The 17,094-nt window shown below is 35.5% G+C and overlaps 1 protein-coding gene across 1 annotated transcript in view; it reads left to right on the plus strand.

The window, feature by feature from the left end:
* LOC113066682 (uncharacterized) overlaps positions 1–17,094 on the plus strand; it is a 672,150-nt gene that overhangs the window by 641,308 nt on the left and 13,748 nt on the right. The window contains exons 5-6 of the mRNA XM_026238634.1: positions 10,780–11,484; positions 14,265–14,969. Coding sequence (XP_026094419.1) covers positions 10,780–11,484; positions 14,265–14,969 — 1,410 coding nt within the window. The remainder of the gene's footprint in view (positions 1–10,779; positions 11,485–14,264; positions 14,970–17,094) is intronic.

Here is a 17,094-nt window from a genome sequence, read left to right on the forward strand (position 1 = left end):
ATATTTACACATATACGTCCTTGTTTTTTTATTTCTAAATGAGACCCTGCAGTCTTTGGTCCAAAGTGTATAAAGAGTCAATTTGATCAAGTTCAGTAAGTTAATTATTTACTAAGGAGATACTGTAGTTTTAGGTCAATTGTATATGAAGGTATTTTATGACTGAACTTTAACTTAAAGATATCAGATGGCTTTCAGATTTTAGCTTGTTTCGTAGAGCTAACATAATCTTGAACATCAGCTTTAGAAACTAATGTATCCAGTCATTTTCAATTTACTTTAACTTCAAGTGATGGAGAGATTGGTTTATATGTTAGAAGTAAACAAAGTAAAGATTTCTTGACTCTTGGTGGAACTAAATGTACTGTGAAACTCAGAAAAATGGACTTTGGTGAGCATTTGTTTTTTCTAAAATAATTGCATTTTCACTCATAGCTGACTGCTGACTAGTGATTTACTTATGGTTTATCCTCAAAGTATTGATTGGTGAGAAGTATCCTAACTACTTGAATCTTTTAATGGAAGTTAAATAACAGTTGGCAGCAATTTTCATGTTTTTTTTTTTTTTTTTTTTTTTTTAAATATAATTAACCACCAAATCCTCTCCTTCCAGAAATTTTGGAATCCAAGAATCAATTCCAAACTATTATTTCCCTATTCTTATTGCTTATTGAGTTGTGTGACAGAGATCATGTGTGAGAGACTGTTTTCAGCTATGTTGGCCAGTACAGTCACTACAAGTACTGGAACTTAAACTGGCAAATAAAAGTTACTTTTCGTTATGAAATTTCCTCAACAAATTGTGAAAATTATAATTTATTGTGGAAGCTCAGTGTTGACTCATAACAAGAATGTCTTGTATGGATATTTTATTACTCATGAAGTTACGTTTTTAATCCATAGTGCTTAGTGCCAGAAATATGAACAAATTTCATTTGAACTGATTCTATAAATTATAATTAATTTATACAATAAATAACATGTTAGATAAAGAATGTAATGTATTTTAAATATAGAAACCTAACTAAAATAACTTGAAGGTCACTACTGCTGTGTTAACAAGTGATGTCTGGATAAGCTCAATATTAACACTGCTTGTGTAGATTTTGAAAAGGTACCGCCCCTTTTTTTTATCTGAGTGTGTGAAACCAGATAACCAGAGCTGCAGGGTCAAAATCAATTAATCCATAATAAACACTTTAATCATATAATGATCTGTTTCTGTGTGAACCAAAGTGCCAAAGAACCAAACCAAAATGTTCATTCACATTGTTTCTAGATTGTGGTGTAGAGTGATGAGATGCATTTTAAAGGTGAAAATAGCTTTAGCAGGAAATACTAGAATAAATTCCATTAGGTTTCTTGTATGATGTCTCCTCATTATGAGTATTAAGATGGAAGTTTAGAGTTGCCGCAAGAAATCATTCGAATCGTTAGTCTACTGTCTGTCACTTTAAAGAATAACATCCTATCTTGTTTGCCTAAAGTAACACAACATGAGGGAGGCCAAGATGGCAGCCGGTGCGGTCGAAGTTTTATGCAGCTGATTCAATTTTACTTTCCATCCCCTACATTTGAACGCTATTTAAACCCGGACGCATCAAAACGTTCGAATATGCAATAGGGCACCTTTCTGTTTTGTTTAACCTAAGTAACTTGTTATTTAAGTAAGTTTAATTTAATTTAGTTGGCGATCGTTAACTGATCTCAAACGCACATGGAAACCAAGGATAATACGATGAAACGCAAAGGAAAAAATAAGAATTCTACTTCCAAGTTGCTTACAGAAGAAATGGAATTAGATGTTCCTGTCGATGTTGTTGGGTCTGCTGCACAAATCGAGATAGACCATCAATACGGCAAAAAAAGTCCCGCTGTCACCCGGTCTGAGAGCCCAAGTCTCGAGATTGTCCATGACTCTGACCTAGATACGCCTGTGAAACCTCAGCTAAAGAAATCTCGAGGTGAAATTTCTCTGACGGAATTGCAAGATAACGTCATTGAGGCATTGACATCCAGGATTAAAGAAAGTGCAAACGACCTCGGCAAAATGATTACCAGCAACACGGTGAGCATTGAGGGTCTTAAGAAATCAATTGACTTTGTGTTTGAAGAAGTAAACGCATTGAAGACAGATTTGAAAAGTTGCAAAACTACCGCCAACTCAAACAGCACCAAAATCCACGAACTTGAGCAGAGACTGAACGATGCCGAACGCTATCAGCGGAGATGGAACCTCCGTTTATACGGTATTCCTGAACATCATGAGGAAAACATCAAGCAAAAAGTCATCGGCGTGTGTGTCTCAGTTGTTCCCGACCCAAACATTTCTTTCAAAGATGACATAGATGTAGTGCATCGACTGGGAAAGCTGAATGAGCAGACCAATAGACCGAGACCAGTGATCATTCGCTTCGTGAGGAGATCTACACGGGACTTGATCTGGCGACAGGCCAAGCAATCTGAATATCTGCGGAGTCACAAGCTGAGATTCACCGAAGATTTATCTCAAGCAGACAAATTGCTGAGGATGAAGAGGTGGCCGTTGATTGAAGCTGCAAGGAAGGAAGGAAAACGAGCGTTCTTTGTCGGTGTGCGCGTATTCATTGATGGGAAAGAGGTGCAGTTACCCACCTGAAATTAAGTGATTTTCATCTTACATATGAACAATTTTCTAACCGAGCTGTTAAGCCAACTTGTAAGTGTGTGCTAATGCTTATTACACCTACTCCCAAGTAAATTGTGGGTTAATGTTAGCTTTAGCATTTATAGTCCCATAACCGGGTTAATTCTTTATTTGATTTAAAAGAGGATGGAAGTTTTTCTAAAACTGTTCTTGTTTCTTTTGTTCATCTTATATTCATGTCGTTGTCGTTAGTTACACTTAATGTCAGGGGTTTAAGGTTTAATGTTAAACGTAAAGCATTGTTCTTATTTGCTAAACAGCAGAAATCTGACTTTTGTTTCTTTCAAGAAGTTCATTCTACTCCCAAAGATGTAAAATTCTGGAAAGCTCAATGGGGTAATGATGTTTGGTTTGCTCATGGGTCTGAGCGTACAGCTGGCGTTGCAATTTTAAAAAACAAATTTTCGGGGGAAATTTTATTTTCAGAGGGTGATCCCCTTGGTCATTTCATTATTTTAGTTATTAAAGTAGATCTGGTGACTATGATTATTGTTAATTTTTATGGGTACAATTCTAAAATTGAAACTGATGCTTTATTCAAAACTTTAGAGAGTCGTATTACACATTTTTTATCTAAATTCCCAAATTCATCTGTTCTGATAGGAGGAGATTTTAATATCACTTTAGACAACTCCCTTGACCGATGGCCACCTCGCAGTGTAAATTATCATAACTCCACACTAAAGACTTTTATGCAGAAATTTAGTGTAATAGACATTTGGAGAGAGAAATTCCCTGGTATTCGCTCTTTTACATGGAATAATAAGTCCTGTACCGTTATGTCTCGTATTGACTACTGGTTAACACCGTGCAATTTACACAAAGAAGATATTTCTGTTAATATTCTTCCCACGCCATTAACAGACCATAAGGCAGTATCTGTTAACATTTCGTTACTTTCTTCTCTTCCCTCTAACTACCATAACTCTTATTGGAAGCTCAATAAGTCATTATTGGAACATGAATTTGTTAAGTTGACCATTCGCAGTTTGATTGCACAATATTGGAATATAGCTCAGATTAGTAATAACTATTGCACTAATTGGGAGTTGTTTAAATTTGAAGCTTGTAAATTTCTTAGAAAATTTGGTAGTTTAGTGACTAAAGCTAGAAAGTTGGAAGAGGAGATGATAATTTCTAAAATTATGTCTTTTACTCATAAATCACCAAACTTGTCGGATAATGAATATCTTGAATTATTCACACTTCAAAGCCAATTAGATGATATTTATAAAAGGAGGGCAGAGGGTGCCTTCATTAGATCTAGACAGAGGTGGTTGGAAAAAGGTGAACAGAATTCCTCATTTTTCTTTAATTTAGAAAAAATCCATGCAAAAACAAATACAATTGTGCAACTGAATATTAATGGTACAATAACAAGTGATTCAAAGGACGTTGCAGATTACTGTTCAACCTTTTTTAGCACCCTCTATAATTCAAGATTTAATGAGGATAATTCCTCTGTTTTTATAGATAGTCTTACTAATTCGAAAACTATAAGTGAAGCTCAAAAGGAACATTGTGATAGTCCTATATGTTTAAATGAAGTTCTTCAAGCTATTACAGAACTCAAGCTGAATAAATCCCCTGGTATAGATGGTTTAAACTCTGAATTCTATAAAACCTTCTCAGAAGAACTTGCTCCTTTCCTTTTAAAACTCTTCTTACAATCTATTGAGTATGGTAAGCTCCCGCCTACCCTGACACAAGGCCTAATTATCTTAATTCCCAAACCCAAAAAAGACACTTTAATGTTAGACAATTGGAGACCAATTTCCTTACTTAATAATGATTATAAAATTTTAGCCTCTATATTAGCTTCTAGAATTAAGACAACCCTGGATTCCATTATCGATGACACACAGTCAGGTTTTATGCGTAATAGACACATTTCAAATAACATTCGCTTGGTACTGGACCTCATTGATTACCCACATCTATATCCAGATGAGAGTTTCATTCTTTTTTTAGACTTCCATAAGGCCTTCGATACTATTGAACATCATTTCATATATTCGTCACTAAACAAATTTGGTTTTGGTGATTTCTTTATTAACTCCATTAAAACTTTATATTATGATGCAAATTGTTCAATCAAGCTGCGTAATGGCACCTCACCCAGATTTAATCTCAGTCGTGGTATCAGACAGGGATGCCCTATTTCTCCTTATTTATTTTTACTTTGTTCACAACTTCTTGCAGACCATGTTAAACAGAGCCCTTTAAGAGGAATCACTGCAGTTGGCAGAGAAATTATCATAAGCCAATTAGCAGACGACACTACCCTTTTTTTAAAAGATGCAGGGGAAATACCTTTAGCCCTTAATATTATCCACATGTTCTCTAAAGCTTCAGGGCTTTACTTGAATTTAAATAAGTGTGAATTAATGTCTCTTAAAAACAGTAATCTTCTGTCAATTTGTAATATTCCCATTAAAGATGAAATCACATATTTAGGCATTAAGATTGTAAAGAATGAAGAGGAACGATGTAAACTTAATTTTTCACCAGTCATTGACAAAACAAAGAAAAAGTTAAATCAGTGGTTACTAAGAGACCTATCCTTGAGGGGGAGAGTACTGATCACAAAGGCAGAGGGCATATCGAGACTTACGTATGCAGCGCTATCCCTAGCAGTTAACGATAATACTTGTAAAATTATTGATAAAATGCTATTTAACTTCTTATGGAAAAATAAAACCCACTATATAAAGAAATCTGTGGTTATGAACTCAACTGAAAATGGAGGCCTGAATTTCTTAGATTTTACCACCCTTAATCACACCTTCAAAGTTAACTGGATTAAGCAATTCCTTAAAAAACCAACATCTATCTGGAATATTATTCCTCAATTTATCTTTTCACAAGTTGGTGGTCTTCAATTCCTTTTACTTTGTGACTACAGTATTACCAAACTTCCTTTAAAACTATCTAATTTTCACAAACAGATGCTTCTTTCCTGGAATTTAATCTATAAACACAACTTCTCTCCTAACAGGTGTTTTATTTGGAATAATAAGCACATTCTATATAAATCTAAATCTTTATTTCTTTTGAATTGGTTTTGTAATGATATAATTTTTGTCAGGCAACTTTATAACCATGATGGTCTTATGTTGACCTACTCTGAATTTCTTTCTAAATATAATATTCTAGTTACTCCTAGGGATTTTGCTGTGGTTATGGATGCTATCCCCTCTGGTCTTAAAATTCTTCTTAAAAATACCTGTCCTCTGCTCTCTCCATGCTCGTTGGATCCTGCTGATACTGAAATAGGACGGATCTGTTTCTCTAATCCCTGTATTAAAAATAATAACCGTTGTATACGGGCTTTGTTTCAAAGGGATATTGTCTCCAGACCTGCTATTATATCATTCTGGAATGGATATGCCGATAATTTGTTATGGTTTAAAATCTGGAAACTCCCACATAAATACTTAATTACTAATAAAATCAAAGAAATCTCGCTTAAACTTATTTATAAAATTTACCCATGTAATTATTTCCTTGTGAACAGATTTAATTGTGAAATTGATACATTGTGTACATTTTGTGATCTACACGATGAAACATTTTATCATTTATTTTGGACTTGTCCTCATTCAGTTTGTTTTTGGTCAGATTTTTGTTCCTTTATTAAGGCTCATATCATGTCCAGCTTTCAACTGTGCTTTAAAAATGTATTATTTGGTTTTTTCTCTTATGACAAATCTTACCATAAGGAATATTATTTAATTAATCTGCTTCTTCTGTTAGCTAAATTTAGTATTCATAAATGTAAATTTGGAGGAAATAAGCCTTTATTTTTGATTTTAAAGGCAGAAATTTTGCAATACCTAAATACAATAGTGGGGCTGAAAAATAAGAAAGCTGCAAAATGCGTTTCAATCTGTAAGCATTTTCACATCTTTAGCCTTTAAATTTTTTTCTGAATTTGTATATGTATTTGTATGTCTGTTTATTTGCTTTACTTTTTGTACCCCCTGACTGCAGTTGTAATTCCTAAATGTCAAATAAAAAAATAAAAAAAAAAAATAAATAAAAAAAAGTAACACAACATTGAGCTCCACCTTGACCCGCCCCTCGCGCGTCTGACACACCTGTACGCATTGAAAGCAAAGCGAAAGTTAAAAGTTGGCGGAACTAATTTCCCTCAAACTGCGACTGGGATAATGGCAACAAAGATCCACTTTGGTAAGCATTTATTCTTTTGTAAAATATTAATCGACTTTTTTTTATAATAAAAACAATAAATATTTTTTTTCTTATAGGGGCGTTAATTACGTAGTGCGCAGTCGTAGATCTTTGTAAATGCTAACACACAAAAAAGATGTATGTGTTACTTTAAGTATTTACAAAGTTGAATTACAAATGGGTTCGCTAATAGGCTTGACCTACATTACTCGTTCTAAAATGGAACACTTCATACGCACTTTCGGTTTTGCGGACTTATAATGGCCCTTGTCCTGACATTTTATCCTACTCGTCAGATTTTCCTATCCGGGTTTACTGCGCATGCGCTCATCAATATAGCGTCATTTTTCTCATGCTAAAAACGATATTTAATTTATCTGCATTACTGTAACTGTAAATAAAAACGCAATCTAATTGGTAGAAAATAATCTTTATTGTTGGTTTCCTGTAGCTGTATCCCTTTCTAGCAACAGCCGTGAATATAACTCATAATTACTGTATTTGCAGTACTGTAAGGGTAGGTTTAGGTTGTGGTAGGTGTAGACGTTAATAAACCATAACGTTACACTTAGCATTTTTCGTTGTCGAATTGTACTACGCACTGTTTTAGTGGGAGGTAGGAAAATCTGACGGTAGGACAAATCGACAAACAGCCCTGCGTGTTTGTGGAATAAGCTTAAATTAAAGTATTATGTAAAACATTTTATTTATTACTTTAATTTATTTAAAAATAGTTAAAAATGCGCAATTTTTAACATTTATTTAAATATTAGTAAATTTATTACCCATTGTGCAGGGTTTATTTAGCCTATAGGAGAGGAGGGGCAGAAAGTAACCATTTTCAGAAAAAACATTTCAAATAATTTGAAAAGATAATGTTGTAGACAGAGATGTATTTCTGCTGTGGTCAGTAACTCAGAAGTGTGGTCTATCAATACCAGGAGGTATTTTATAGAAATGTAGAAAGACTAAAGTATAATTTCACTTTGAACATAAATTGCACATTGTTAGCCTACTTTCCACCCCGTCTGTTGGGACGAAAGTAACACAACAATATAAGCTAGTTTTTTCCTGTTACTTTTATTTTTTTAAGTATACCTGACTATGACCTTGTTAATATGTAACTGCTAAATATTGTGTCCTTTTATTTTTGCTAAAAATTATTAAATTACATTTTCATATTTTCATTTTAAGTTTCATCAAATGTTTCAGTGCAAATTTATAGGTGGATGTGTAAAAGCTAAGGTATGGATAAAACCTAAATATAATAAAGGTAAATGCGACGTAGCAGCTGCCTATGTTCCTCTATGTCCAGAAAAGCCCTCTCTTAAACATCTGGATAAAACCAGACCTCTGTCTTTATGACCCTCACTCTTGACATAATATTTTGGTATAATATGGCATAAACATTTTAATAAATGATGCAAGACTCAGAAATTCACAGAATAGCATGCACGGAACAAAATAAATAATTCTTGTCACTGTAGCTGGATAGTAACAATTGTTACTTACGTATCGACAGAAACTCCTAACATTTAAACCCAATGTACTTTTATACTGAAAAACTCTGAAAATGCAAACTTTAGGATGTGTTAAATTACTAAATGACCTGTAGATTGATAATTATTGTGATACATAAAACAAGAAACACAACACAACTAATCTGAATAAATTACCGCTTCAATAATTTACTTTTTGCACTCGAAAACAGTTTTACGGACCTAACTGCGGTAAACGATGAGGAAATCACGTGATATTTCTCAGCTCCATCAAGGGTTGCGTGTTGAACATGCCCTCATAGCCTGGAATGCAAATGCAGTAAGAGGCTCTGAGAAAATCGCTTTGTTACTTTCGTCCCACGTTACTTTCGACCCCACTCTCCCGCAGTTCAATAATATGTGCAATTAATTCTACCTAATTCTGTAGCCTACATAGATCATTTTAAACTCTGTTTTTGAGTGCACCTCAGTCGTGTAGAGTGCTGTTCATTCATACATTGATTTTATTGGTATGTGTCACTGCATTTATATGCAAATCCTGATGCACCTGCACATAGAAGCTATCTCCATAAAAGTGGGTTCTGGAGTCTTTAAACCCATTTTCACCCAGTCATTAGATCTAATAAACAGGTTATGATTTTAGCAGGTACAGTATATGAATTTAGGCTGCTGATTAATAAGGAATTATTTATATATTCATATTATTATTCATTAATTGTTTAATCAGTTAACAATTTCTCTCTGTTTCTGCCTCTGTCTCTCGCTCTCTCACACACACAGACATATACACACAAAGGCAAAAAAGACACTGACACATATTATTATTGAACCCAAATGTAAGAGTTTAATTAAAAGTAGCAGTAACATAAAAACAAAGTACAATACAAAGCAAGTCATATTGTACATAGGAATGTGTATACGAGTTCAAAGGCAGCGGTCAAGATTTTTGTATAAATAATACATTAAATGTTTAGTTAGAAGTCCACAATGATCTCCTTTGTCTTCTGGGTGTTCAGTCCCAGATTGTTGGTGGCACACCACACAGCCAGGTGCTGCACCTCATCCCTGTAGGCTCATCGTCATCCTTGATCAGATCTACCACCGTGGTGTCATCTGCAAATTTGATTTGGAGCCATAAACAGGAATGCAGTCATGGGTGAATAGGGAGAACAGGAGAGGGCTCAGTACGCAGCCCTGTGGCACGCCGGTGTTCAGGGTTATGATGGAGGAGGAGAGGTTATCTAACTTACAGACTGAGGTCTGTTAGTCAGAAAATCTAGAATCCAGTTGCAGATGGATGTGCTGATTCCAAGCTGGCTGAGCTTGTAGATGATCTTGGAGGGGATTACAGTGTTACATGAAGAACTGAAATCAATGAACTGCATTCTCACATTTGTGTTTTGACTGTCCAGGTGGTTGAGGGCAGAGTGAAGTGCTGTTGAGATGGCGTCCTATGATGACCTATTAGGAAATTTTGAATGGGTCTAGTTTCACACACTGCGGCCACACAACTGTGTTCAAACACGTTATAAAAGTGATTTTTGCATTCTATGGCACCTATAAATAGCATAGATTTATCAAAGCATTATTTTTATTATTAAGTGCACAGGAAACCGTATGATTAGTGTGCTTTATTCTATATTTATTGCAGGTGAAACTCAAAATCTCTCAGAGCTGAGGATTGTGTTAATGGGGTACAGGAAGGTTTGGAAGAGTTAAACAAAAAACACTATTCTGGGCAGAGAGGAGATTGACTGACTGTTTTCTGTAGCATTTTACAATATTTTACAGTTGAAATTACACTCATTTTAAGGAGAGTATTTGCATTCAGTGTAAAGAGCAAAATAAATATATATTTGTATTGAATAAATAGTAGGGAAAGAGTGGCAGATAGAATTTGCACCTTAAAGTACAGTTTGTATTACAATAGAAAAGTTTGTTTATTCAAATCATAAATGAATGTTGCCTCACTGGGATCTTATGTGTCAGTATTCCTGAAGTCCACCCTTAACTTTAACCACATTAAACCTGCTGATCAGCAAAGATGTCCTCGAAGGTCAAGGAAGGAAGCCTTGATTTTCAGAATGGTAGCAATATGAGCTGCATGCGTCTCAGTCGATGTGTGAGTCATCCAATCAACGTGGAGACACCACATCTGATTTCAGTGATATGTCTATTAAATACATGTTAAACCACATTCTTACTGCCAGAGACTTGTTGCTGATCGTCAATTGTCTATGTGTTGGAGTTGGTTATAGCTGTAACTGAGATCTCTAAGAGGATCGGTTTGTTTAATAAAGAATATAAATGAAATCATATAATTCATAAGCATTCTTGTTATCATTGATACTCAGTACAATATCATGTTGATCAAATGTCTTTGTTCCTTATTTGTTGCAGGTGATGCTCAACATCTCTCAGAGCTGAGGATTGTGTTAATTGGGTATAGAGCTGCTGGTAAGAGTTCAGCAGGAAACAGCATCCTGGGCAGAGACGAGTTTGACTTGAAGAGATCTGCTCAGTGTGTGAGGAGACATGGAGAAGTAGCAGACAGACACATCACTGTCATTGAAGCTCCAGGATGGTGGAGGAATTACACTGTAGAGGAGAGCTCTGAGTTACTGAAACAGGAGATTGTGTTCAGTGTGTCTCTGTGTCCTCCAGGACCACACGCTGTACTACTGATCATACCTGTGGACACTAGATTTAAAGAGACTGAGAGAAAAGAAGTGCAGGGGCATCTGGATCTTCTCGGTGAGAGAGTCTGGAGTCACACTATAGTGCTGTTCACTTGTGTAGACTCTCTGTTAGACACATCTATAGAGCAGTACATTGAGAGTGAAGGACAGGATCTCCAGCGGCTGCTGGACAAATGTGGGAACAGATATCATGTTCTCAACAATCAGAACAGGAGCGAAGACACTCAGATCAAGGAGCTCCTGCAGAAGATTGAGGAGACAGTGGCACAAAACAACGGCTGCCATTTTGAAATAGACAGAAAGATTTTACAGAAGATGAGAGAAAGAAGAAGAGCAGCAGAAGAGAGAGCAAAAGAACGAATGAAGAGGTTGAAAAAACAGAGAGATGACATCAGACCACAGATGAGTGAGTCTAAAATTTATTTTTATGAAACTAGAGACACAACAACAGCACAGAAATCTAAGGAAGGTCATATGGACTGTATGTACAATAACTACCTACATATTTATATAGAAATTATTTTTATAGAAATACATATTTCCTTTCTACAGTCGTGGCCAAAAGTTTTGAGAATTACATAAATATTGGAAATTGGAAAAGTGCGCTGCTTAAGTTTTTATAATAGCAATTTGCATATACTCCAGAATGTTATGAAGAGTGATCAGATGAATTGCATAGTCCTTCTTTTCCATGAAAATTAACTTAATCCCAGAAAAACCTTTCCACTGCATTTCATTGCTGTCATTAAAGGACCTGCTGAGATCATTTCAGTAATCGTCTTGTCTCGAGCACAAGGCTGGAGATCATTATGTCAGGCTGATTGGGTTAGAACAGCAGACTTGACATGTTAAAAGGAGGGTGATGCTTGAAATCATTGTTCTTCCATTGTTAACCACGGTGACCTGTAAAGAAACGCGTGCAGCCATCATTGCATTGCATAAAAATGGCTTCACAGGCAAGGATATTGTGGCTACTAAGATTGCACCTAAATCAACAATTTATAGGATCATCAAGAACTTCAAGGAAAGAGGTTCAATTCTTGTAAAGAAGGCTTCAGGGCGTCCAAGAAAGTCCAGCAAGCGCCAAGATCGTCTCCTAAAGAGAATTCAGCTGTGTGGGGTTGCTTCTCATCCAATGGAGTGGGCTCACTCACAATTCTGCCCAAAAACACAGCCATGAATAAAGAATGGTACCAAAACACCCTCCAACAGCAACTTCTTCCATCAATTCAAAAACAGTTTGGTGAAGAACAATGCATTTTCCAGCACGATGGAGCACCGTGCCATAAGGCAAAAGTGATAACTAAGTGGCTCTGGGACCAGAATGTTGAAATTTTGGGTCTATGGCCTGGAAACTCCCCAGATCTTAATCCCATTGAGAACTTGTGGTCAATCCTCAAGAGGCAGGTGGACAAACAAAAACCCACTAATTCTGACAAACTCCAAGAAGTGATTATGAAAGAATGGGTTGCCATCAGTCAGGATTTGGCCCAGAAGTTGATTGAGAGCATGCCCAGTCGAATTGCAGAGGTCCTGAAAAAGAAGGGCCAACACTGCAAATACTGACTCTTTGCATAAATGTCATGTAATTAGATAAAAAAAACCTTTGAAACGTAATAAGTGCTTGTAATTATATTTCAGTACATCACAGAAACAACTGAAACAAAGATCTAAAAGCAGTTTAGCAGCAAACTTTTTGAAAACTAATATTTATGTAATTCTCAAAACTTTTGGCCACGACTGTACATATCCAATAGAAAACTGTAGTAGTAGTAACAAAGATTTTCTGTCATGTTTCTAATCACTGTCAATTATGATATAGTTTATTATATGTACTGTATATACTGCTTTAAAGGAATAATTTTGTAAAAAAAAAAAAAAAAAATTATTTCCCTTTTAACCAATAAGTTTCTAGTAAAATGTGTTTTCTGATTCAAACATATACTGACAGCCACCATAATAATACAGGAGATAAAACAGAAAGGCACTTGAAGAATAATTAAGGTTATCATAAGAAGCTTTTCCACAAGCTGAAGTATATACTAATACATAGACTGTGCAGAGAATCACTCATGCAAAACAAAACTGCATCATATTAGCTCACATGACAATTAAATAATGCAATAAACATTAAACAACAGAAGAACATAAAACCCAAATGTGCAGAACTGATAACAAAAACTATTAAAAACATGATTATTTAAACAAAATATCTTAAAATGTGAAATGTAATGAAGGGAATTCTGGGAATGTCAGTTTACAGTTTTTGACTGTCAATTATATGCTCATTTATTCTGTTTTTGCTTCTAAAACCTGTACAACTGACAGCATTTTACTGTAAAATTACATGAGATGTCTAGTTAGACCTTTTACAGTTTTTCATTGTATACAGTAAGTATAGGGAACTTACTGTTAACTTAATTTTTTTTCCCCCTCTGTAGAATTTTTGCAATATTTTACAGTTAAACTTACACTAATTTTAGGCCGAGTATTTACATTAAGTTCATTAAGTTTACATCAAGGACTGCCTATGCATAGGGCCCGGGATCTTGTGCAGCGCCCCTGCTAGTGAGATCGAAATAAACTTTCTTCAGGGAGATGGACCAAACAGTTCTTAAATAACAGACTTTCAAATGTGTGTATTTATTTATTTATTTATTTATCATAAAATTATGAAAAATACAAAAAAAAAATCAATTATTCCACACGTGTGTTAAAACTTAGGGTATTTTCTGTGAAATTAGACTATTTTTTATCAATTTGCTCCAATGTACTGTATGTAAGTTAGAGCACTGTTTTAAATTCAGGTATGCCAAAATGGACATTTAAAAAGACATTTCTTTTCTAAATATTACACCCATCTAAACATTTCAGAGAACCCCCCCCCTCCCCACTGTCGCTGGTTCACACTGTTTAACAAACTCCAACAATCAGCAGCCTCCTACACTTATGCTTAATGCTTAAAATCTACTCTTACTTCATGTACATCATTTATAATAAAAACCTAAACGCTCAGCATCATATCAGGGTCCAGATCACCCTGACAGGTTTGTGATAATTACTTTACATGATTACTTACTTCATTTATTACTTAAGGATTTTGTGAAAGCTATATAGAGCAGATATTTACACATACGCAGCACAATATCATGTTGATTAAATGTGTTTGTTCCTTATTTGTTGCAGGTGATGCTCAACATCTCTCAGAGCTGAGGATTGTGTTAATGGGGTCTAGAGCTGCTGGTAAGAGTTCAGCAGGAAACAGCATCCTGGGCAGAGAGGAGTTTGACTTGAAGAGATCTGCTCAGTGTGTGAGGAGACATGGAGAAGTAGCAGACAGACACATCACTGTCATTGAAGCTCCAGGATGGTGGTGGAATTACACTGTAGAGGAGAGTCCTGAGTTACTGAAACAGGAGATTGTGTTCAGTGTGTCTCTGTGTCCTCCAGGACCACACGCTGTACTACTGATCATACCTGTGGACACTAGATTTAAAGAGACTGATAGAAAAGCATTGCAGGGGCATCTGGATCTTCTCAGTGAGAGAGTCTGGAGTCACACTATAGTCCTGTTCACTCATGGAGACTCTCTGTCAGACACATCTATAGAGCAGCACATTGAGAGTGAAGGACAGGATCTCCAGCGGCTGCTGGACAAATGTGGGAACAGATATCATGTTCTCAACAATCAGAACAGGAGCGACGACACTCAGATCAAGGAGCTCCTGCAGAAGATTGAGGAGACAGTGGCACAAAACAACGCATGTCATTTTGAAATAGACAGAAAGATTTTACAGAAGATGAGAGAAAGAAGAAGAGCAGCAGAAGAGAGAGCAAAAGAACGAATGAAGAGGATGAAAAAACAGAGAGATGACATCAGACCACAGATGAGTGAGTCTAAAATTTATTTTTATGAAACTAGAGACACAACAACAGCACAGAAATCTAAGGAAGGTCATATGGACTGTATGTACAATAACTGCCTACATATTTATATAGAAAATATTTTAATAGAAATACATATTTCCTTTCTACAGTCGTGGCCAAAAGTTTTGAGAATTACATAAATATTGGAAATTGGAAAAGTTGCTGCTTAAGTTTTTATAATAGCAATTTGCATATACTCCAGAATGTTATGAAGAGTGATCAGATGAATTGCATAGTCCTTCTTTGCCATGAAAATTAACTTAATCCCAGAAAAACCTTTCCACTGCATTTCATTGCTGTCATTAAAGGACCTGCTGAGATCATTTCAGTAATCGTCTTGTCTCGAGCACAAGGCTGGAGATCATTATGTCAGGCTGATTGGGTTAGAACAGCAGACTTGACATGTTAAAAGGAGGGTGATGCTTGAAATCATTGTTCTTCCATTGTTAACCACGGTGACCTGTAAAGAAACGCGTGCAGCCATCATTGCATTGCATAAAAATGGCTTCACAGGCAAGGATATTGTGGCTACTAAGATTGCACCTAAATCAACAATTTATAGGATCATCAAGAACTTCAAGGAAAGAGGTTCAATTCTTGTAAAGAAGGCTTCAGGCCGTCCAAGAAAGTCCAGCAAGCGCCAAGATCGTCTCCTAAAGAGGATTCAGCTGTGTGGGGTTGCTTCTCATCCAATGGAGTGGGCTCACTCACAATTCTGCCCAAAAACACAGCCATGAATAAAGAATGGTACCAAAACACCCTCCAACAGCAACTTCTTCCATCAATTCAAAAACAGTTTGGTGAAGAACAATGCATTTTCCAGCACGATGGAGCACCGTGCCATAAGGCAAAAGTGATAACTAAGTGGCTCTGGGACCAGAATGTTGAAATTTTGGGTCTATGGCCTGGAAACTCCCCAGATCTTAATCCCATTGAGAACTTGTGGTCAATCCTCAAGAGGCAGGTGGACAAACAAAAACCCACTAATTCTGACAAACTCCAAGAAGTGATTATGAAAGAATGGGTTGCCATCAGTCAGGATTTGGCCCAGAAGTTGATTGAGAGCATGCCCAGTCGAATTGCAGAGGTCCTGAAAAAGAAGGGCCAACACTGCAAATACTGACTCTTTGCATAAATGTCATGTAATTAGATAAAAAAAACCTTTGAAACGTAATAAGTGCTTGTAATTATATTTCAGTACATCACAGAAACAACTGAAACAAAGATCTAAAAGCAGTTTAGCAGCAAACTTTTTGAAAACTAATATTTATGTAATTCTCAAAACTTTTGGCCACGACTGTACATATCCAATAGAAAACTGTAGTAGTAGTAACAAAGATTTTCTGTCATGTTTCTAATCACTGTCAATTATGATATAGTTTATTATATGTACTGTATATACTGCTTTAAAGGAATAATTTTGTAAAAAAAAAAAAAAAATTATTTCCCTTTAAACCAATAAGTTTCTAGTAAAATGTGTTTTCTGATTCAAACATATACTGACAGCCACCATAATAATACAGGAGATAAAACAGAAAGGCACTTGAAGAATAATTAAGGTTATCATAAGAAGCTTTTCCACAAGCTGAAGTATATACTAATACACAGACTGTGCAGAGAATCACTCATGTAAAACAAAACAGCATCATATTAGCTCACATGACAATTAAATAATGCAATAAACATTAAACAACAGAAGAACATAAAACCCAAATGTGCAGAACTGATAACAAAAACTATTAAAAACATGATTATTTAAACAAAATATCTTAAAATGTGAAATGTAATGAAGGGAATTCTGGGAATGTCAGTTTACAGTTTTTGACTGTCAATTATATGCTCATTTATTCTGTTTTTGCTTCTAAAACCTGTACAACTGACAGCATTTTACTGTAAAATTACATGAGATGTCTAGTTAGACCTTTTACAGTTTTTCATTGTATACAGTAAGTATAGGGAACTTACTGTTAACTTAATTTTTTTTCCCCCTCTGTAGAATTTTTGCAATATTTTACAGTTAAACTTACACTAATTTTAGGCCGAGTATTTACATTAAGTTCATTAAGTTTACATCAAGGACTGCCTATGC

The sequence above is a fragment of the Carassius auratus genome, chromosome 50, assembly GCF_003368295.1.
Source record: "Carassius auratus strain Wakin chromosome 50, ASM336829v1, whole genome shotgun sequence".
Taxonomy (NCBI): Eukaryota; Metazoa; Chordata; class Actinopteri; order Cypriniformes; family Cyprinidae; genus Carassius; species Carassius auratus.